At 56.7% G+C, this 21,573-nt stretch overlaps 1 protein-coding gene across 2 annotated transcripts in view; it reads right to left on the bottom strand.

Moving 5' to 3' along the window:
* Positions 1–21,573, bottom strand: part of KSR1 (kinase suppressor of ras 1) — a 155,655-nt gene that overhangs the window by 60,186 nt on the left and 73,896 nt on the right. For both annotated transcript variants that reach the window (XM_070061100.1, XM_070061101.1), the window contains exon 2: positions 4,858–4,998. In XM_070061100.1, coding sequence (XP_069917201.1) covers positions 4,858–4,998 — 141 coding nt within the window. The remainder of the gene's footprint in view (positions 1–4,857; positions 4,999–21,573) is intronic.

The raw sequence follows: 21,573 nt of genomic DNA, 5'->3' as shown, positions 1-21,573 counted from the left end.
CAGTGCCCCGCAGCCAAAGCTGGAGCAATCAGTACCGCATTACACCTGACGCAGGGGCTAAAACCGGGACCGTGGAGTCATGCACAGCCAGCAGGTCCTTGTGGGCAGAAAACCGCCAGGCCCCGCCCCCTCCGGTCTCATTTCCTTCTAGCCCTGCAGGTGGGGATGCTGGGTGGGAAGACGTCCTTGGCAGCAGCAGGGGGACAGGTGGCCGGCACTCAGTGAGCCATCCTCTGCCCTAAGCCTTGGTCTGACTCCTAGTCAGCCCGTTCCCAGCCCTCCTCTCACTCCTGGGGAGCCTGCTGTAGGCTCACAAGGGAGCAAGCCTGCCCCACCCTCTGCCGGGTCTGCACCGGCTTGGGATCAGCCACTGCTGAGGGCGAGAAGTTCCTGGGAACATTGTCTGGCTTTTCCTTCTTCCACCCCGGTGGCCGCGTCTGTGCTTCTGGGAACTTGGTCCTTGCACCTGTGCGCCAGCAAGTGGCTGTGAGCTTCTTCTTGTTTTAAAGGCGGGGACTGAGGCTCAGGGAGGCTGAGAGCCCAGGCACCCAGGGGGAGGAGAAAGCTAGGGTGACAGCCGGGCCTTGCAGTCAGGCCTGAGGGGTAAGAGGTGCCTGGCTCTGGGATCCTGGGTGAGTTACTGCACGCTCCACGGAGCCCGTTTCCACGACCGTGATGCAGTGGAAGAAGGACCTGCTGATGGGGTGTGGGGACAATGGCACGTGACAATGCATCCGGGTACTCAGCACCACTCACCAGATGGGACCCATCTGTCAGCTTCCGAGCAGGCAGCCTGCACTTGGTGCAGCCCCGCAGCCTGCAAGCCTCCCCAGGCTCCTTCCCGAGGTGACCCCACAGCACCACGGCACAGGTGGGAGGCGGTCCTTTGGGCTGGGGCACCTACAGTGGCCTCTCCTGCAGGGCTTACCCTGAAAGGCAGAGCCGAGAGGAACCTCCCACCACCCGCTCAGGACCCGACCCACAGCTACAGTGTCACCATGAACTTCCCCATTCAACAGATAAACATCATCCATATTTGGATCTACCTCAGTCAAGTGATTGTCCTACCAGGCCCAATATCCAATAGTGACGTTGCAGCAGACAAGCCAGAGCAGTGGGGTTCCTGCCTTGAGGAGCTCACATTGCAATGGGAGAGCAGAGCAGATACAATGAGCAAGTTCAACACTTCCAGAAAGCATTCAATGTCATTGGGAAAGTAAACCAAGGTGCCTTGGTAGAGAATGAAGGGTGGGGGTGACCGTCCCTCAGATCAACAGGGAAGCCTGCCTGGAGGAGGTGGCCACAGATCTGACACTAAGCACGATGTTCACCGATGAGTCGTGGAGAGAGGACCCCAGGAGGGTGTGGGGAGGAAGTGCAAGGGTGGGGACCAGAGGGAGCAGAGAAGAGGTGAGCGAGCCGCCGCAGAGGCTAACCCCCGTGAGGCCCCTGGTGCTCGCTCAGAGGGGAACGGGAAGGAAAATGGTAACACCTGATCACGTCCTGAAGCGGGCCTGCAGCTGCTCGGGGAGACGGAACGAGCTGGGAGCGCACGAAGCAGGGAGCCCAGCAAGGGGCTGCTGCCAGGGTTTGGGCCCCAGAGGGGACAGCCCGGACCACGGTGCTGGTGCTGGTGCTGGTGCTGGTGCAGAAGGAGGTGGGCAGACGTGCAGCACGTCCGGGGCGGGGGGGGGGGGCCCACAGGGCTTGCATGGGTAAGGCAAGGCAGCGGGCAGGGAGGACCACAGTCTGGGGCCTGAGCTGCGGGCTGGGTAATGGGGTCATTTCCCGAGGCAGGGAAGGAAGCGTGCATGTGTGCGTGTGTGCATGTGTGCGTGTGTGTGTGTGCGTGTGTGTGTAGAACCAGAGCCCTGCCTGCGCCGGTTTCTGAGCTGCCTCGCTGCCTCCAAGAGGGAAGATCCCCGGGCGGCTGAGGACGTTCCTGCTGCCTCGCCCTGACCTCAGAGCTGTCTGCTCAGACATCTCCACACCAAGACACATCCTGGCTCCCGGCCTCCCTCTGGCTGCCGGACCCCACTGCCTGCTCCCTCGGACCACCTAGCTCTGTTGTGCTGCACGTGACTTGGTGATTCCAACATCCCGACTCAGCATCCACTGCACCCCTGGGCCCGGCTGAAGACCCTGGTCTCAGCTGCCATGCCGAGCCCCCAGGGCCAAAGCAGCCCCCACAGCCTTGTTGCTGGCTTCTGCTCCAGAACCCTGCTTTCTCTCTCAAAGACGGGCACGGATGGAGCTGGGTCTCCTGCATGTTTTACATCCGGAGGGAAAACTCCTGAGGAGCAAAGCCAGCAGTGGAAAGATGTCTTAGGACCGAGAAAGCAAGCGTGGCACAGCTTGGGGCCCAGCCTGCCTGGTCTGAACCTCAAACCTGTCGCTGTCACCAGCTCTGTGACAGCGGGAGGAGGACACAGACGGGGCTGTGAGAAGGCGTTTTCTGTCTCTGGAATCGCAGTGCAGGCAGGGAGGAGGTGAGGTGGGACGGGGCTGGGGGACCGGACGGACCGCTCGGTTCTTCCCAGTCTCTGAGTCTATGGTTACGGATCTGTAACCGGGGACTTGCCACTGCGTGGTCAGAACTCCTTGCACGGTGGAAAGCAGGCAGGCAGGCAGCTGGGTCGGGGGGCAGAGAGGACGGCGGGCCACACAGGCCCGGGCGGGATGCAGCTGCTTGCTAAGGCTCAGGGAACCTGTCTCACTGGGCATGGGCTTCCTGCAACCTTCATGCTGGCCCACCCTTTGGCCTTCTCCTTAACACCAGACAGGAGGGTCCCTGGGCAAGTGCAGGTGCCAAGTGCTCTGGGGCTCAGTCTCCCTGTGCGGCCCCCACTCGCCCCCCACCCCATGACAAGAACCTTTTATGCTGGTGTCATTTCCTGCCCGGGAATCTCTCCCAGGGAAAATTTCCAAGTATACAAATAGCTCCATAAACAATACTAACCGCTGCGTTCAACCTAATAGCCAACATCTGCAATCAACCCCAGCCTGGTAACTCCATCACATGCACTCAATAAAACACTGGTAATGACTAATATAACATAAAACAGGACAACGTGCTGGTTAGCAGGCCAGACGACAAGAGCAAAACATGAAGTTATTATTCAAGTTGGTTTAAATCAAGGCCGGCCCACAGAAGTGTAACGCAAGGCACACACGTACATTTTAATGTTTGAGTTGCCCTGTTTAAAACAGTTAAAATGGAGGGGGCAGGTGGCCAGCACGTGGCACACTGGGTCAAGCCACCGCTTGTGGTGCCAGAATCTGGTATCAGAGAGCAGTTCTGAGTGCCAGCTGCTCTGCTCCCAATCCAGCTCCCTGCTAATGTGCCTGTGTGCTTGGGCCCTGGCCACCCATGTGGGAGATCTGGATGGAGTTCAAGGCTCCTGGCTTTGGTCTGGCCCAGCCCTGGCTATTTTTGTGATTATGTGGGGAGTGAACCATTGGGTGAAAGATCTCTCTCTCTCTCTCTCTCTCTCTCTCGCTTGCTCGCTCTTGTTCTCTCTCCCCCTCTATGTTGTTCTGCCTTTCAAATAAATAAGTGGATCTTTAAGCTTTTAAAAAATCCAGATATACAGAAAAGTAATTTAATTTTATTTAGCCCCACATCCAAAACAGTACTTTCAACATATACTAAGGATAGACGTCATTCACGGGGTTGTTTTCCATTCTTTGTCCTGTACCAGAGCTGGAACATCTCCCAGCCACGTCTGGCGTTAGGGCAGGTCTCAGTTTATCAGCCCCACTGAGCTGAGCTCACAGCAATTTCAAAAAGACGTCTGTGCTAAGCCAGAAGACAAAGGCTAGAACACCAGAATCTCAATGATGCCGGGGTTTTCTCCGAGTGCTGGGAACGTGTACAGGATTATTCTCCCTCCCTCCCCGATTCCCTGAGTATCCGCGTATCAGGAACTCACACCACAGCCAGGCCAATCCTTCTGATTTCCCAGCGGACGGAGAGATGTGATGACCTGACCGGGTGAAGCACGCCTGTCGTGTTGGGAACTGCTGACACTCTGGGCACCTGGCACCGAATCCTGGCTAGCTGGGTGGGAGGTGGGCAGGAGAGATGGCGGAACAAAGCGAGGCAAACGACAGACCGTAAACTAAACTCTCACTCCAACTTCCAAATCCACACTGACTGGATGCGCCACTACGTTTTTTTAAATTTACATTAATATTTTAAATGTTTACTTATTTATTTGAAAGGCAGAGAATGAGAGAGAGAAAGAGAGAAAGAGAGAGATCTTGCATCTGCTGGTTCACTCCCCAAATGCACCCAACAGCTGGGGCTGGGCCAGGTGGAAGTCAAGAGCCTGGAACTGAAGCTGGGGCTCCCATGTGGGCGGCAGGGACCCCGCCACGTGAGCCATCACTGCTGCCGCCCAGGGGGTGCATCAGCAGGGAGCTGGACTCAGAAGAGGAGCTGGGTTGCAAACCCACACATTCCAATACTGGGCACGGTATCCCGAGTGGCATCTTAACTACCGCACCCAACAACTCACCCCAGCTGCACAACTCAAAGTAAGTTACTTAACCATTCTGTGCCGTAATTTCCTTGTCTAAAACGCCAAGTGGTAGTAAGAGGTACGTAGAGTGTTGCAAGAAGAGAGATTATCTTGGCAAAGCATCTGACACAGCTTCCAGGAAAGCTGGCTGCTGTGAGCTGAATCCATGGTGGCCAGGCTGCCCCGCTGTCTCCGGCCTGGGCACGTGCTCATCTGGCTGTGCCCTCCCCCACAGTGCACACCCCTTGGTCTTAGCCATGGTGAAGCTGGCCCTCAGAGGTCCCTGTGCCTTGCCCTCATGCCCTGTCCCCCGCCCGCGTCCCAGCCTGCGTACCTGCACCAACTCGGGCCTCACACTGAAGATGTAGAGCCAGTCACTGAAGCGGGGGTAGCTGTTGAGCTCCAAGGTCCTCTCGCTGGGAGCCACGCTGAGCTTGCACTGCCGCTGCTTGCAGATGTACCGGACCAGCTTGGCCTGCAGGACACACGGGAGAGGAGAGCCACCCTCAGTCACAGCACAAACACGCGGGCTACAGGCACAGGCAACTGATGAGACGAGGCTCCTGCAGGATTCCGTGCCTCAGGACAGCAGGAATGGGAGGAGGGGCGGGGGGCATGGGGAGGACTGGGGAGACAGCAGGCAAGGAGCCTGGGGGCCACCTGGAACCCCAGCCGGCTGACTCCGTCTCAGCCTCAGGACCAGGACTGTGGGGAGCAACCTGGACTGGACTAAGTTACTGGAATTAAGACTTATTCTATGCATCTGCTCTCCCACAATATGGCGCTGAGAAGGGAGTAACAGCTTCTACACAGCTGCCTCCAGTTCAACCAATAAACAGCACGACCTGCTCCTGATTGGAGGAGAGCAGTGTACTCGGCGTGTGGGTAGCAGAGTTGGGATTGGCGGAGGAGGACTATAAAGGAGGAGAGAGACAACATGCACCAGGAACATCTAAGGGGAACATCTAAGGGGAACACCTGTGCAGCCCCCGAGAGAGCCGGCCGGCGGTGTGCCGCTCCCCCGCGGAAGTGGGGAATGTGGCAGGGGGAGCGACATAATGGTGCCGTGACTTGGATATGAAGCCTAGGCAGAGTTTAGTGTCGTTCCTCCACGAAGAGGGGGAGCGACATAATGGTGCCGTGACTCGGATATGAAGCCTAGGAGGGTTTAGTGTCGTTCCTCCATGAAGAGGGGGAGCGACATAATGGTGCCATGACTTGGATAGGAAACCTAGGCAGGGTTTAGTGTCGTTCCTCCACGAAGAGGGGGAGCGACACAGGACGATCCTCGGAGAGCAAGGGACAGGCCTGGTCGGGATGGAGAGCTGGGCTAACACACAGAGACCTTGCTGCTGCGGCCGGGCAGCTGGCGATGCTACCATGGAGGACCTGGGGGCCTGGGCAGGGTGGGCAGCCGTCCACCCAGGGTGCTTCCAGTGCAGGTTCGGATGGTCTGGGGTGGGCCAGCTCTGGACCTTGGACAAGTCACTCAGCCCCCTGCAGAGGCTTCAGTTCCCGCCTCCAGAAAGTGACGATGATAACAGAAGCGCCTTCTCAGGGAGGGTGAGAAAAACACAGCACTCAGCATGCCTGGCCCACGGTGAGCTCCCACAGCGCTGGCCAAGAGGGCCGGGCCGTCGCGCGGTGCCAAGCGTTCTGGATTCAGGTCCCTGCGCTGCCTCTAGGGATCCCACCCGGAACGACAACGCTGACTTCAGACTCTCCAAAGGCCAGAACTTCAGACGAGGCTGGGAGGCCTGAAGTAGGTCAGCACATTCTTCTAACAAACTCGGGGCTCAGACCAGGTACCCGATGCGACGCTGAGAGTCGCGGTGGGGGTGGGGGCAAGACAAGGAGGGCGCGGTCTGGGGCTGATTGAAAAGAGAGGTGCACCCCCACTGGAGGTGGGCTGAGCAGACTGCAAGCAACAGGAAGGAGCAGCACCACCTGGTGAGAAGCAGGGGCCCCTCTGGCTGGGCTGAGATCACGCAACCCAGGACCAGGGGCAGCTTTGCGATGTGGGGGAGAAACCTAGTGACCTCCCATTGGGGTCTCCCACGCTGCCCTCCATCGCACTGGGGGACAACTGCACCGAGGGTCCTGTTGCTGGGCTTTCGCTGGTTCCTTTCCTTTCCTCCGCAGGTATTCCAGGGTACTTCTCTAAAGCGCTAACGCAGTCACAATTCTAACATCAAAATACACTTAGAATTTTAAATATCCAGAAAGACTCCTGATTTCCAATTACAGCAGGAGCTAAGAACCACGCTGGGGCCATGGCGGTCTAGGGAAGCCTACAGTCTCTCTCCAGAACAAGGCTTTTGTATGCAGAAAATAAAACACAGCTTCCCAGAGACATCAATGATATTTAAATACATTGACTGAAATACTACTTAACATTGTAACAGTAATAAACCCTTCTTTATAAAGTGTTAAATAATAGCAAGCATTGGGGCTAATAACTAACCAACTTCCAAGCTGGAACGGCGTGAAGCAGCTTTTACAGAGCCCCAGAGCTGCACAAGCAGGTGTCGCCTCCCAGAACTCCTGCAGATGCAACTTGAGGTCTTCATGTTGCTGCTCGGGGGACGAAGGGAGGAGACCTGACCTAACCGAGGCACCTGCCAGGTGCGGCCAGTGGCAGGCCTTTGGGTGGTTCATTCTTGCCAGAGGTTTGATGAGCTGAGTTCCAGTTCAGCCCAGGTTCCGTGCTCCTTCCTGCCCCCACACCCACACGAGCAGCCTCCGCCAGAAGCCAGACTGATCCTGCAGCCTCCAACCATGAGCTGAAACAAAAACATCTCCTTCCCAAAGAAGTTCCCTTGGGTATTTTAAAGTAAGGAAAAGCAGATTCATATCAGTGCGAGAGGAAAATAGCTGTGATTCCCACCGGAGGCCGAGTCCCTGGTCTTTGCAAAGGTGCATATGCCTGCTGCCTACAACCCAAATGAACCACACGCTGAATTCCAGTTAAGGTGAATGAAAATACAGGTGGCCAGAGGGATGTGAGTGTGAACGGAGCCTCTCAATGAGTGTGAACTGAGATCTACGATGAGTGTGAACTGAGACCCAGAGTGTGAACCAAGACCCACGGTGAGTGTGAACTGAGTCCCACGGTGAGTGTGAACCGAGACCCATGGTGAGTGTGAACCAAGACCCATGGTGAGTGTGAACAGAGTCTCTCAATGAGTGTGAACCAGGACCCACAATGAGTATGAACCGAGACCCACGGTGAGTGTGAACTGAGACCCAGAGTGAGTGTGAACTGAGACCCAAGGTGAGTATGAACAGAGACCTACAATGACGACCAAGCCTGTTTCTGTGTAGCCCTTCTGAAGCCTTCCCCAGAAGCTAGTTTGGTCCCAGGCCAACCACAAGCTGACGGAGCCAGATTCTGCCTGCCCATGGTTACTGGCCCACTTGAGTGGTCCCCGATCCCATGGGTCTTGCTGACTCAGGGTTGCCAGGGGGCTCAAAGAAAAGTGGGGACGCATGCAAGAGATGCAACATAGAGCCAAAATCAAGACTCTCCCACCCACTTGCAGGGTTTGGGGAATCAGTGACACAGAGGCCAACGCAGGTGCAGACCTGTGCCATGCATCCCTGCTGCACCCACAGCAGGTAGTGCTAATCAACCAACCACACACTCTGTGAGGCTCACTACTCTGCAGTCTTTGGCTGTCCTATCGTGGAACCTAGGCATGCAGCTCACAAACACAAAGACACAAGTGCCACTTTGACCCTATTGGTTCAAGTAGAGACACACACATCTTCCACCCAGGCTCACCCCACTGATACCGCCTGCCCCCGACCAAGGTGTGACCAGAGGCACATGCCCAAATCAGGGCCCCAACCTGTTCTTCCAGGCTCACTTCCAGTCCACTCTGCTCCTGGTGCTGCCCTGCCCCCAAGGTGCTCACCTCCGATCAGCTCTTCCCCAGGCCCTTCTGTAGCCCCCCCATCCCAGCCTTGTAAACCGTGGGCTCCGGCCCAGAAGGCCCTTGCTCCACCCGACTCGCCAGGCCAAGCCAGACCTCCCCTTGTCTATTCTGAGCACACAGTTTGCAACCGCTGTAGGCCACAGGGAGCTTTGCACTCAAGGTGAGAGCTTGTGAGTGGCTCTCATCCAACAGACGGGAGACCCCGCGCCTGGGACAGGCTTCCCAGCTGAAGAGAAGCGGGTTCACATCTCCTTACTAGCTGTACCTGCGAGGGAGTTTATTTGCTTTTCCGAGGCTCAGGTCAGCACCTGTAAGTCAGGAAGGACTCGCTCCCACAGAGCCACAGCATGGGAGCCCCCGATGACGGGACGAGCTCCCCTGTTACAGCACCTCGGGGCAGGGGCTGCGCTCCCCTCATTCAGTACTGTCCCACAGACCCACCACTGCACATGGCGCAGGACCTGCTCGGAACTGCCCCCGCCCCTCCCCCCACAGTGTTTCTCACAGTCACTCCCTCCTTCCATCAAACCACAGCTTCAGAGGGCTGACCAAAGACAGGACAATCAATGAAACAGCTGTGTAGATTCAAAGCCACTCTTTTCCACATCCACAGAGGAGGCCGGGCTCTCAGCACTAACAGCAGCAGCTATAAAGGCCACCCGTTGGGGCTGGCGCTGTGGTGTAGCAGGTAAAGCCGCTGCCTGCAATGCCGGCATCCCATATGGGTGCCGGTTGGAGTCCCGGATGCTCCACTTCCAATCCAGCTCTCTGCCATGGCCAGGGAAAGCACTGGAAGATGGCCCAAGTCCCTGGGCTCCTGCATCCATGTGGGAGACCCAGAAGAAGCTCCTGGCTCTGGATCAGTGCAGCTCCGGCCATTGCGACCATCTGGGGAGTGAACCAGTGGATGGAAGACCTCTCTCTCTCTCTCTGCCTCAGCCTCTCTGTAACTCTGCCTTTCAAATAAAATACATAAATCATAAATACATAAAATACATAAATCATAAATACATAAATCATAAAATACATAAATACATAAAAAACCCCAAAAAACAGTAAATTGTCCTGGAAGCACTAACTGACAGACATTAAAAAAAAAAAAAAAAAAACCAGACCGCCTGTCACCAGCTAGAGGGCTACACCCCTGGGAGCAACTCATCACACCTCCTTCCTGCCCGAGACTTGGGCCAGCGCAGAGCAACAGAGACGGCCAATCTGGCCTTGGCCTGGGCCAGCACCTCGGAGTCTCCACTTCAGCCCCTCCGACCTGTCCGGCCCTCGCTGGCCCTGAGGCACTCGTCCCTCCACCAGGCAGGCTCGTCTTAGTGCCCACTGGGTCTGCACAGCTCAGCTTGGACACCCCCTCCTCCGAGAGGCTTCCTCCAGCCTGTGTGTGACCTCTGGCTCAGACCTGATATGACACCAGTCTTTTTTTTTTTTTTTTTTAAGATTTATTTATTTATTTGAAAGGCAGAGTTAAAGAGAGAGAGAAGAAGAGACAGCGATAGATCTTTCATCTGCTGGTTCACTTCCCAAACGGCCACGATGGCTGGGGCTGGGCCACGCTGCAGCCAGGAGCCAGGAGCTTCTTCCAGGTCTCCTATGTGAGTGCAGGGGCCCAAACACTTGGGCCATCTTCTGCTGCTTTCCCAGGTGCATTAGCAGGGAGCTGGATGGGAAGAGGGGCAGCAGGGACTTGAACCAGCACCTGTATCAGATGCTGGCACTGTAGGCAGCGGTTTAATGGGCTGTGCCACAGTGCCGGCCCCTAGGCTTGTCATTTTTAACTTTTCTACTTCCTCCTTTACTATAAACCCTGTGAGGCCAGGGTCCCAGTCTGCGTGCACAGTGTGGGGTTTTCAAATCTTTGTTCATGGAAGGACAAACAAACACACACAATACACTCTGTAGCCAGGAAAGGCACAGGCATCTCTTGGGGTGGGGGTGGAAAACACACCCCAGCGGGGCAAGTGCTGAGTCAGCAGCCGAGTGCTGCTAGAGAGCCACACCACGCCGCCCGCGGCAGGACTGCCAGCACCCAAGTGCCGGGGGCACAACCCCGAAAGCATGCAGCCAGGGCCAGGGTAGGCGGAGTCAGCCGGCAGCCTGGGGCCTGTCGGGAGGCCTGGGAGCCGCAGGCAGATGCGGTTCTGCGAGGAGTACAGCTTCTCTCATCCAGGACGCGAGAGGCCCCGGAGGGCAGCGGCTCCCATCACGGCCAAAGAAAGCTGCTCTCGCTTTTCAGAAAGTGGGTTGCAGTCACAGAAGCCCCAGGGGCTACTTTCCCAGACAAACCGCAGCAGGGCTGCCAGCTCAGCCCCGAGGGCCTGGAAGGGGACCTCTCCTATTAGTGGTGTCATTTTCTCTTAACCACGAAAACCACAAGATACACATTTTCCGGAATAGGAAAGCACCTGGGGTTTCTGAGCTGGGAGCAGCAGCAGAGGGAAAGAGCCATCAGGATGCCGGCCACAGGGCAGAGGAGGGCCCAGGGCAGAACTGAAGCCCCGGGCGTGCCCCACCACTCCTGGACAGAGTCTGCTTTACAGAAAGGGCAGAAAAGCATCGAGTCAGCCCCAGAAACACTGCACACAGTAGGCACTCACTGTCCCAGGCTGAAAGACCCAGGCTCCGGCCCCGGCTCTTACATTTAAGATCAAGGCATAGCAGGTAAGCCCTAGTCTGCAATGCCCACACCCCATATGAGTGTGGCTCAAGTCCTGGTTGCTCCACTCTCCATCCAGCTTTCTGCTAATGCCCCTGGGAAAGCAGAAGATGGCCCAAGTACTTGGGCCCCTGTACCCACATGGGAGACCAGGATGGAGCTCTTGGCTTCTGCCTGACTCAGAGCTGGCAGTTGCGGCCATTTGGGGAGTGAACTAGCGGATGGAAGTTCTCTGTCTCTGTCTACCTTTCAAATAAATTAATTAAAAATATATACACACGTAAAAGTCAAGGATCAAGATCAAGGATTCTGGGGAAATCACCATGCAGCGCCAAGGAAAGTGGCATCAACTCCAGGAATGCGGCCTGCCCAGGTGTGCACTGGACACACTGACCAAGTTCAAATGCTGAAGTTCAAAGCTTGACCCAGACCCAGGCCTCCCAAAAGGAGGCTGCCACAAGCATTGCTTCAATGGCAGTGAGGCTTATCAACATTCCTGAAGGGCACGGGGCTGGCAGAGCAGACACTGGGCAGGGCACACAGTCTGGTCTCAGAAGCACATGCCACTGACAGACACTTCTACGGAGACAGCAGGTGGCTCCCAGAACCCCAAGGTTCACCAGGAACGTAAACTTCGCATAGCAGCACTGCTCACAGCTTCCAGGCACACGGGCCACACCCTCCCCTGGGGAAGGCCCTCTCCCTGTCACTCTTACCTTACCTGCACCCAAACCTGTTTCCCCATAGGTGGCACCCACTGATGCTAGGGCCACCCAGGCAACCACACGCCAGGATGACAGGGACAGCAGGCCCTTCTGCGGGCACAGTGCAGCTACCATGGGAGCTGTTTTACTTCCCCAGGCCAGCTTAAATGGTTGTCCAAGCAAAAGCTTCTCACAGAGGTCCCCAGGGTGGCTGGGCTGTGGCCAGCCATTGTGAGGGACTAGCCGGGCAGCACAGGGGTGGGGGCCGGGCGGACATACCACCCATGTGCACTGCAAGCCAACACCTCCTGTTGACCACCAGCACCTGTTCTGACAGGGCAGGGCCAATGCCCACCATGAGTTAACTGTTCCACCCCTGGCAGGAAGCATTGGCTTGGCAGGTGCCACCACCTCACTTATTTCCTTATAGTCTCCCCACCCACAAGGTAGAGAAGACAGCGCAGGCTGCACAGCGCACAGAGAAGTCACTGTAGACCCGACCTGTCAGCGCATAGTCCCACGTGCAGAACACCTGACGGGCCCACTACACGCGCCCCTGTCAGGACCACTCCTGCTCAGCCCACAAGGGTGCCTGAGGGAGGAGGACGAAGACTGGTGGGTGCCATCTGGACTACACCTTACCCAAGCCTTTTTGCACTTTCACAGAGAACCTCTGTTTCCAGAAAACTGAAAACAAAGTCAGCTTTGCAAACCAAGTCCGCTCCACCCCTAAAATTGCAGGGCTTCAAGTGGGGAGTCCCTCCTGCGGGTGACTCCCAAATCCGTGAGCTGGGCTACGGAGGTGGCCAGGTGCCCCGGCATTTGTTACCCTCATGCTGGCCTGTCGCGGGCCACTGCAGGACCCTCAATGGGGCCCATGTCTTCATATCTCAAAAGCAGGCCAGGAGGTTAAGTGTATGGGGACAGATGGGGCAGATGTTGGCTTATAAATAGACACATGAACCCCAAGCACAGAGCGAGATGGACTGCAGACCCCATGGGGACCACAGGCTCCCTGATTAAGTAAACCATGTCCATGACTGTCAACTTGCTAGTTCTAATTTCCCCCACTGTTCCCGGTCACCTGCTCCCCCGGGATTCTCAAATTCCAGGAGGCAGGGATTACAGTCAGTGCCAGACAGCACAAGGGTAGTATCCTAATCATCACACAACCCCAAAGCTGGCTCTGTCTGTGAACCTGTTGTGGCACAGCGGGTTAGACCACCTTCTACAGTGCAGCCATCCCATAGGGGCACTGGTTCGAGTCCCAGCTGCTCCTCTTCCCATCCAGCTCCCTGCTAATGTGTCTGGGAAAGCAGTGGAAGACAGCCCAAGTGCTTGGGTCCCTGCATCCACATGGGAGACCAGCATGAAGCTTCTTGGTCCTTGGCTTCAAGGTTCTTGGCTTTGGCTTGGCATGGCCCTGGCTGTTGCGGCCATTCAGGGAGTGAACCAGTGGTTAGAAGATTGATATCTGTTTGACTCCCTCTCTCCCCCCATAACTCGGACTTCCAAATAAATAAATAAATCTTTCAAAAAACAAAGGGCAGGAAATATTCACACTCAAACTTTAAACAACAACAAAGTTCAGCCACGAGGAACAGAAAACATTCTAGACCCTTCTAGACTTCTGGTGGGAAGTACCACGTACTCAACATCAAACATAGAGCCAGCAGGTCTTGAGTGCCTGGCAGGGCTCATCCGCAAGATACAGGGTGCCCGCCCAGCCTCAGTATGGGACAAACCACTGCTCATCAGAGTCAGTTACAGACAGCAAAACCATGTGCTAAACCCACGACACTTACGATGTATTCTGGAACTCTCGTCTTACAAATGAGGCACCTCCTCCAACCCACATGGATAAAGAAGGGCTCACTCCCATGCTCTGTCTTGTGTCTTCTCCCCAAATAATGACTCCTGCTACCTACTCCCCTTAACCTATCGAGGTTGCCCTGACTGTACCAGGAGGATGGCAGTAGACAGGGCCTCTCTCTTTCTCTCTCTCCATCTCTCTCTCTGAATGGCAGTGAGTAGGGCCTCCTTCTCCCTCTCTCTTACTTATTTGAAAGACAGAGTCACAAAAAGAGAGAGGGAGAGAGAAAGGTCTTCCATCTACTGGTTCACTCTCTAGATGGCTGCAACAGTGGGAGCTGGGTCAGTCCAAAGCCAGGAGCCAGGAGCTTCTTCCAGGTCTCCCACATGGGTGGCAGGCTCCCAAGCACTTGGGTCATCTTCCGCTGCTTTTCCCAGGTGCATTAGGAGGGAGCGGAATTGGAAGTGGAGCAGCTGGGACTCAAACAGACACCCATCTGGGATGCTGGCGTCCCGGGCAGCAGCTTTACCTGCTACACACAGCGTCAGCCCTAAGGGCCCACATCTCTTAAGACCCAAAGCCAGCAATGTCTACGCCGTCCCAGGCAATGAATCCTGTGAATACAGCCACAGGCTTCCCCACGCCCTCCACGTGTGCCGAGTCACAACAACCCATCCTCAGGCTACCTGGCATCCCTGGCTCCAACCAGAACTCAGTGCAGGAAAACGAGTCACACCCTGCCCCGTTCCCAGGGCCACCACTTACAAGAAGGTGCCAGCAGGCTTTGCCGTGTTGATGAAGCACCTGGATGGCCACCCCACTCATCCATCCTCTTCCTCCTGGCTCTGTAGCCCTGCCGCTGGCAGGCACTCAGGGACCAGCCCTCGTTCACCAACACCCCTGCAACACTGGCTCCTTTCTCCTAGAGAGACAGCACTGGACTTTTTGCTTCTTAAGATTCATTTATTTTATTTATTTGAAAGGCTGAGCGCGTGCAGAGAGCGCTAGAGTTCCTCCATCTGCTGGTTCACTCCCCAGATGCCTGCAACAGCCAAAGCTGGGCCAGGCCAACACCAGGAGCCAGGCGCTTCATCGGGGTCTCCCAGGTGGGTGCAGGGGCCCAAGCACGTGGGCCATCCTCCACTGCTGTCCCAGGTGCATTAGCGGGGAACTAGATTGGAAGTGGAGCAGGCAGGACTCAATTGCTGCTCTGTTATGGGATGCCGCCTCACAGGTGGCTGTTCAACCCGTTACACCACAATACCGGTCCACAGCTGGACTCTAAGTGGATACCCACAGCAGTCCCTGTGAGGGCCAACCCCCTATCTAGACCATCCTAAACTTCAGGCAGTCCCCTAAGGTCTCCTGCCTCCATGCAGCCCGCTCTCCATGGCCCCCATTGCTGTCCCTCCTGCCCCAGTCCAGGGTCCTCTGCACCAGCCTCGGGCCGTTCCCCTTCTCCACCGCCTCCCTGAGGCTACAGTGTGCTTCTAGCGACTCGCTGCCAAGCCGGCCAGCTCAGCGGTCAGGCCTGGCTGTCACGGCTGGCTTGTTGCAAAATCATTTCTGAGAATGTATGGAGGCCTCGCTGACAGCTCCGTGCACAGGCACAGGCTGACCTGGCACGCAGCTCCGGGGCGGCCAGGGGAGGGCGGACAATAGCAGGCAGGGGCAGTAAGAGAGAGCGAGCTCCAGGGCCAGCACGGCCAGGACAGGAGAAAGTGCAGGTGACCTCAATCCCGCGCCGGGCGTTTTGCAACGCCAGCCCTCAGCGCGCGGCCGCCGGGGAGGCTGCCAGCCGAGCGTATTTGTCGCAGACGACCTCCCCGCCAGGCTCCCGCCAGCCGTCCTGCCTTGACGTCAAACTTGGAGTCGGGGAACTTCAAACACAAACAAACAAGTCTGCCTCAGACCGCAAGCGGAGCCGTTCCCAAGGAGGCCAGGGCTGAGAGCAGCCGCAGCTGCGAACTAGGGCTGCTTCCCCTGCCTTCGGCTCCACCTCAGCCGCCACCTCCAGGGACCCGACACCAGGCTGCGGACCGGAGGTGCAGCACCGGCGGGGACCCAACAAGCCCAGTCTCCAGCCCTAGCCCAGAGTGCAGTGGCTGCTGAGGGGCTGGCACGGCAGTGGGTGTGGGAGACAAGGGAGCAACAACACATCACACATTCTGATCTCCCGAGGACCAAACCCGAGCTGTGGGAGGAGTGGGGCAAGGGTGTGATATGGGTTGGACGTGCTCACGGAGCTACCTGGGACACAGAGAGCTGGCAGCCGGGCCAAGGTGGGCAGCCCAGGACCACACTCTTCTCAGTGACACCTGCTGACCCATCTCACAGCCCGCTAAGGTCGTGATGTTAAGCAGGACTTTCGGGGAGATGTCCCCTCCCTCCCTCGGACATCTCCCTGGACTCAGTGTCCTGACCCAGCTCCCGCCTGGGCAGCGGGGTGAACGTAGAAAACAATGCTCTTCACAAAGGAAGCCTGACCCTGCCAATCAGCGGGTGACCTGTCTCTCGTCTGCCCTTCTACAACCCTTCAACACCCCGGGACTTCTCAGGACCAGTTGTCCTCGGGGGCTCGGGAGACTACAAGAAACCCGCTTCATCTCCTGGCTGCCCTGGGCCAAAGTGAACACACAAGAGCAAGTGGAGCAGAGTCTCTAACCATCACCAAGTCACTCAACAGTGAGGAAACTCTGCTATGCACCGTGTTAGCACTGAGGACACAGTCATAGCAATGTGGGGATGACAGATGTGGCCACTGACACACCTGCCTGGGGATGGCCAGAGGCGCAGACAATGGGTGTGCCCGCCCGCCCAGCATACCTAACACAGAGGCCCCACTGCTGGGAGCTTTTGCTGGGAACCTGAGGGCAGAGCTGGCCCAGGGGTTGCAGCCCCGGGTATGGCACTGCCCACAAGCCAGATCCTTCATGAACACATCCAAGTTCCGACACTCCACAGCTCGTCTGAAGTTCAGCAGGCTCCCAGGGCAGAGCCATGCAGCAGCTGTACCCTTCAACCCCTCAATTATGACAGGCAACTCTGGAGAACCCTGACACTACATACTGGGATGGCCCTGGTTGTGAATTACCAAGCAGAGGCCATGCCCAGTGACAAAGGTGGATGTCTGCAATGGGCCCACCCCCTTACCTGGCTCCTTAAGACCTGACCCTGGAAGGCAGCGGAAGGGCGGAATGGGGGAAGATGAGGCGCTTACACTCTGAGCTGTGTGCACCTGCTGGACGTACTGTCAGATGCTGCCGGAGAAAAGGGTACGTGTGTATGTATGTATCTGAAAGGCGGAGAGACGAAGAGAGACCTGCCATTCACTTGCTCGCTCTCCAAAAGGCCACAACAGCTGCAGCTGGGCCAGGCTGAAGCCAGGAGCCTGGAACTCCAGCCGGGTCTCCCACGTGGGTGCAGGTGTCATCTTCCGCTGCCTTCCTAGGCACACTAACAGAGAGCTGGATTGGAAGCAGAGCAGTCGGGACTTGAACTGGTGTTCACATGGGATGCTGGCCCGCAGACAGTGGCTTAACCTGCTGTACCACAGCGCAGGACCCAGAAACAGGCTTTGACTTTGCCCAGGAACCTGGGCCTCTACGGAGAAGGAAAAAGCACTGCACAGAGGCCAAAGGTCAGTGCAGATGAGTGCCTTGGACGAGAGGGGCCAGGCGATGGCAAACTCCCCTGGGACGATGATGGGTGCCAGGACCCCCTGCCAAGCACCTCCCTAATATCCACTTCTGTCCTCGCTCACGGAACCCAGTCTCATGTGGGGTTCATACTGTATCTGGTGATGAACTGGAATGAGCCTGCGGTTCTCAGCTTGCCTTCACATGACAGCCCCAGGGGCCCCGCCCTGCAGATGCTGACGTGGCTGACCTGGGATGACCCAGCCCCAGGCCACACGGAAGGCTTCTGGCCAGTGAGACGAGTGTGGGATGGCCTCTGGGGAACCCCCTGGCTGCTCTGAAGATGGGCAGGCTGCACCAGCTGTCTCGCAACCATCAGAATGGCCAAGAGACGCCGTCACGGCCCAGGGGCTGGGCCAGCACACCTAACTCCAGCCTTCTCAAGGTCGGACAAACCCAAGGGCCCATCAAGTCCCCTCCACTGTCACCTGCAGCCAGAAGCAGCCCTCCCTAACAGCGAGGAAGCCTGCACTGTTTCAAGCCTCCTCCTGAGGCTCCCAGAAAACCAACAAGCAGAAATGGGAGGTATCACCTCCTTCTCCTCTGGAGCCGGGTGCCCTCCATAAGTCCTTCCACGAGCAGCTAGTGTGTCAGGGAACCAAATTTATCACCCTTTATTTTTGAGTATGTGCCTTTCATTTCCTATCTAAGAAACCGTTGTCAATTCTCCATTCACAAAGATACTCTCCTAAATTCTAGACATTTTAGAGTTTTACCTTCTTTGTTTAGGTCCACGATGTACTCTGAATTAATATTTGTATTATAGGACTGTTTTTTATCACAACTATGTATTTTTAAAAAACTGGGTATCCCTATAGGTCAGGCACCATGCAAAGCATTCTATGTAGATTATCTCATCTAATGCATGAATGCTCCGACAAGTAGGATTTAATCCCATTTTAGAGATGAGAAAACTAAGGCTTAGAGAGTCACAGAGACTTGTACAGCTGTCACTCAGGGACTGGCTGCAGGACCTCCCCCCACCCCCGTGGACACCAAAGTCTGCAGCTGCACGAGTCCTTTCTGTCCAGCGGTGTCATATGTGGATGTGACCTGCTCACGCCTTCCTGTATGCTTTAACTCATCTCCAGATTACTCCTAGTATCAAACGCAACAAACACTACATGAACAGCTGTGATTCCTACTGCTTAGGAAATGACAAGAAAAAGGAAGCCTGTACATGTTCAGTACGGGTGCAGCTTTTTTGATCCATGGTTGGGAGCCTGCAGATAGGAAACCCACAGAACCCAGGGCCGACTGGACTTGAGAAGCACACCTGGAGCATCTTCGAGTCCACTCCGTGGCCAGGTGCTCTTCCCCACCGGGCAGTGACTGATGGGTTAAAGACAGCTGCAAGGTATCTCACACCCCTCCAAGCTACAGGCCTAACAGAGTGCAGAGCGAAGAGCCCAGCCACTCTGCCAGAGGCCACACGGAGTGCTCCTGAGCCCGGGTGGAGAGGGCGGGCAGCGCAGCTCAGCTCAGCTTCTGGCGGGGCTCACCGAGTGCCAGGTGTTTGAGTGGAGCCTTCTGAGAGCCCCGGATCAGGACAGTAGTGCCCTGTGGAGCGCGCTCTGTGGGGTGGAAGGGCCGGGAATCCCCAAAATGATTCAACCGGCTGGGCAGGGCAGGGTGCACAGGCAGGGTGCTCTAGGCAGGCGTGGCATGAGCACAGACCAGAGTTGTAGAACGTCTTTTTTTTTTTAAAGGGGACAGAGAATAGCTGGGGACTAGAGGGGATGGGGAGGAGCAGGAGAACAGGGCCAGGGCCCAGGGCCAGCTCATGCAGGTCCTGCAAAGTTCCAGGAGGTCGCTCACTGCAAAGCATCTGTACTCAATCTTGCAGGCTTGGGGAGGGAAGGGAAGGCAGAAACGTGATCAGATCTGCAGTTCCGAGCGACTGACATTTTGGGAACCATGTGGAGGACAGATTGAAGAGGGTGTGGGGAGACAGGAAAATCAATTAAGAAGCCATGGCAATTCAGCAAATGCTGAGAACAAAAGGTAATGCAGTCAGTGGCAGTGTGGGTGGGAAGGAAGGAGTGGATTCAAGAACTGTTTTATTAGCATTTCTGCAAGAAAGCCAAGACTTCCCTTCTCGCCTGGCCGGGGCATAGCTAGCATACCAGCAGCCTGGAATGCAGGAAGCTGAAGGGCTGGGTCTCTGCTGCACATCTGAGCCAATTGAGCACGCCCCCGCTGGTGGTTCGATTTTCTAGAATGTGGCGCTTCATGGGGCAGGAGGCCTTGGGCCGAAGGTCAACTGTCGCCTGGGTGCTGCACCTGCCCTGCTTCCCAGGCAGAGGGGAGCCCTGCATTTGCCAACAGCCAAAGCCGCTGCTCCGACAGCTCTATCTCCAGCCCTTCCCACCACCCTGCAGGTGCATCAGACAGAAATAGGGGAGAGGTAGCCCTGGCCAGAGTGGCCGGACCCGGCCTAGGGATTCTGCTTCTGTCCACCCTTCTCTACCCCAGATGAAAGGGAAAGGTCATGGGGATTAGAGCTAGGGGAACCCCAATCCAAATCTCACTGCCATCTCCTACCAGCTGAGGAGCCACAGAGCACCGGGGGAAAGCTCTCTGAGCCTAGTTCCTCTGCTACAGATGGGATGTGGGGATGAGCCGCAGAAGCTCCCGGGGCAGACAAAATGCTGCAGCGAGTGCCCAGTGGTGGGTGTCCTGCAGGTGGGCACCCAGCAAACACTTGCTCCCCTCTTCCTTCTCTCAGGCCTGAATCATGGGAAAGGTCACGCCTATGACGGCTGGCAGGGAACAGGTGATGGGGGGGTGGCTCCCGAGTGGACGTGCCATCTGCAGGGTCCTCATGGACACAGGGAGATCAGTACCCACCCTAACCCTAACCCACTCACTGTCCTCGGGGGCCCCAGGCGGCGCCTCTGACAGCAAATGACTGAGCAGAGACCCATAGGATCACGGCGACGCATTGCTGGCACAGCCGCCTGTTCTCGCTGGGAGGCACACCCAAACGCCACAACCGTGGGCCTGACGGACACTCAGTCACGGTCACAGTGCTTCAGTACCGCGCTCTGGGGAGACGGCATCTCACACAACCTTCACCCCAGCCCTGTAGGACTATCTTCACCGCCACCGAATAGCGGTGGGAGAGTTAGGCGGCCAGGGCCACACACCTGACTCTGCAGCGGTGCCCACTCCACGCCCACCGCCCCTCCCCACCGGCCCTGCGAGAGGAAGCATGATTTTAAGTTAGTAGATGAAAGCCAGGTGATCCTGAGAGCCCAGGTGGCACCCAGGTCACTGCCACCTGTGACCTGAGGGACCCCAGTGGCCCCTCCGAGAAGGGGCTGTGCTCACAGCACGCACGCAGAGGCCAGTGCAGCAGCCACAGCCTGCTCCATCCTCCCATGATCACCGCTTCTTCCCGGGGGCCTGCCTGGTCTGCCAGATAAGGAAACACGGCGTCTAATGATGCAAAAAGGAGGCAGCTCCACCCCAGGAAACCGGACCGCAGGGGTGACGTCGGCTCTGCGAGACAGTGAGGGTGCAACCACCTCACCAACAAGCAACGGCCGGAGACCAGGGCCTGGGCACCTCGGGTGCCACAGCTGCAGCAGGCTAAGCTCGCCAATGTGAACATGAGCAGGGAGGGCCAGGAACGCACGGAGAGGCGGGCAGCGAGGGACAGTCGGGTGCAGGGGCCTTGGGTCAAACCCCAGCTCTGCAGCTCACGAGCTGTCCGGATTCACGCTAACTCATCCAATCTCTCAATGCCTCAGTTTCCTGACCTGTAAAATGGAGGGAGAGAGAGAGACTAAAGTGCTGAACACGAGGCTGGAAAGTCGTCAACCCTCATCGTTGGCCATGTAACCCTGAAAACCCCATTATCTGTCAGAAACAGACCTGTGATTCCACTGAAAAAAGTTTTTTTATTTGACAGATAGAGTTAGACAGTGAGAGAGAGAGACAGAGAGAAAGGTCTTCCTTCTGTTGGTTCACTCCCCAAATGGCCACAACGGCCGGCGCTGCACTGATCCGAAGCCAGGAGCCAGGTGCTTCTTCCTGGTCTCCCATGCAGATACATGGGCCCAAGCACTTGGGCCATCCTCCACTGCCCTCCCAGGCCACAGCAGAGAGCTGGACTGGAAGAGGAGCAATCGGGACTAGAACCCGGCACCCATATGGGACGCCGGTGCCACAGGTGGAGGATTAACCAAGTGAGCCATGGCGCCGGCCCCTCCACTGAAATTCTTAAA

The sequence above is a fragment of the Oryctolagus cuniculus genome, chromosome 17 (assembly GCF_964237555.1).
Source record: "Oryctolagus cuniculus chromosome 17, mOryCun1.1, whole genome shotgun sequence".
In the NCBI taxonomy this organism is placed as follows: Eukaryota; Metazoa; Chordata; class Mammalia; order Lagomorpha; family Leporidae; genus Oryctolagus; species Oryctolagus cuniculus.
This window is presented reverse-complemented; position numbering and strand designations above follow the sequence as displayed.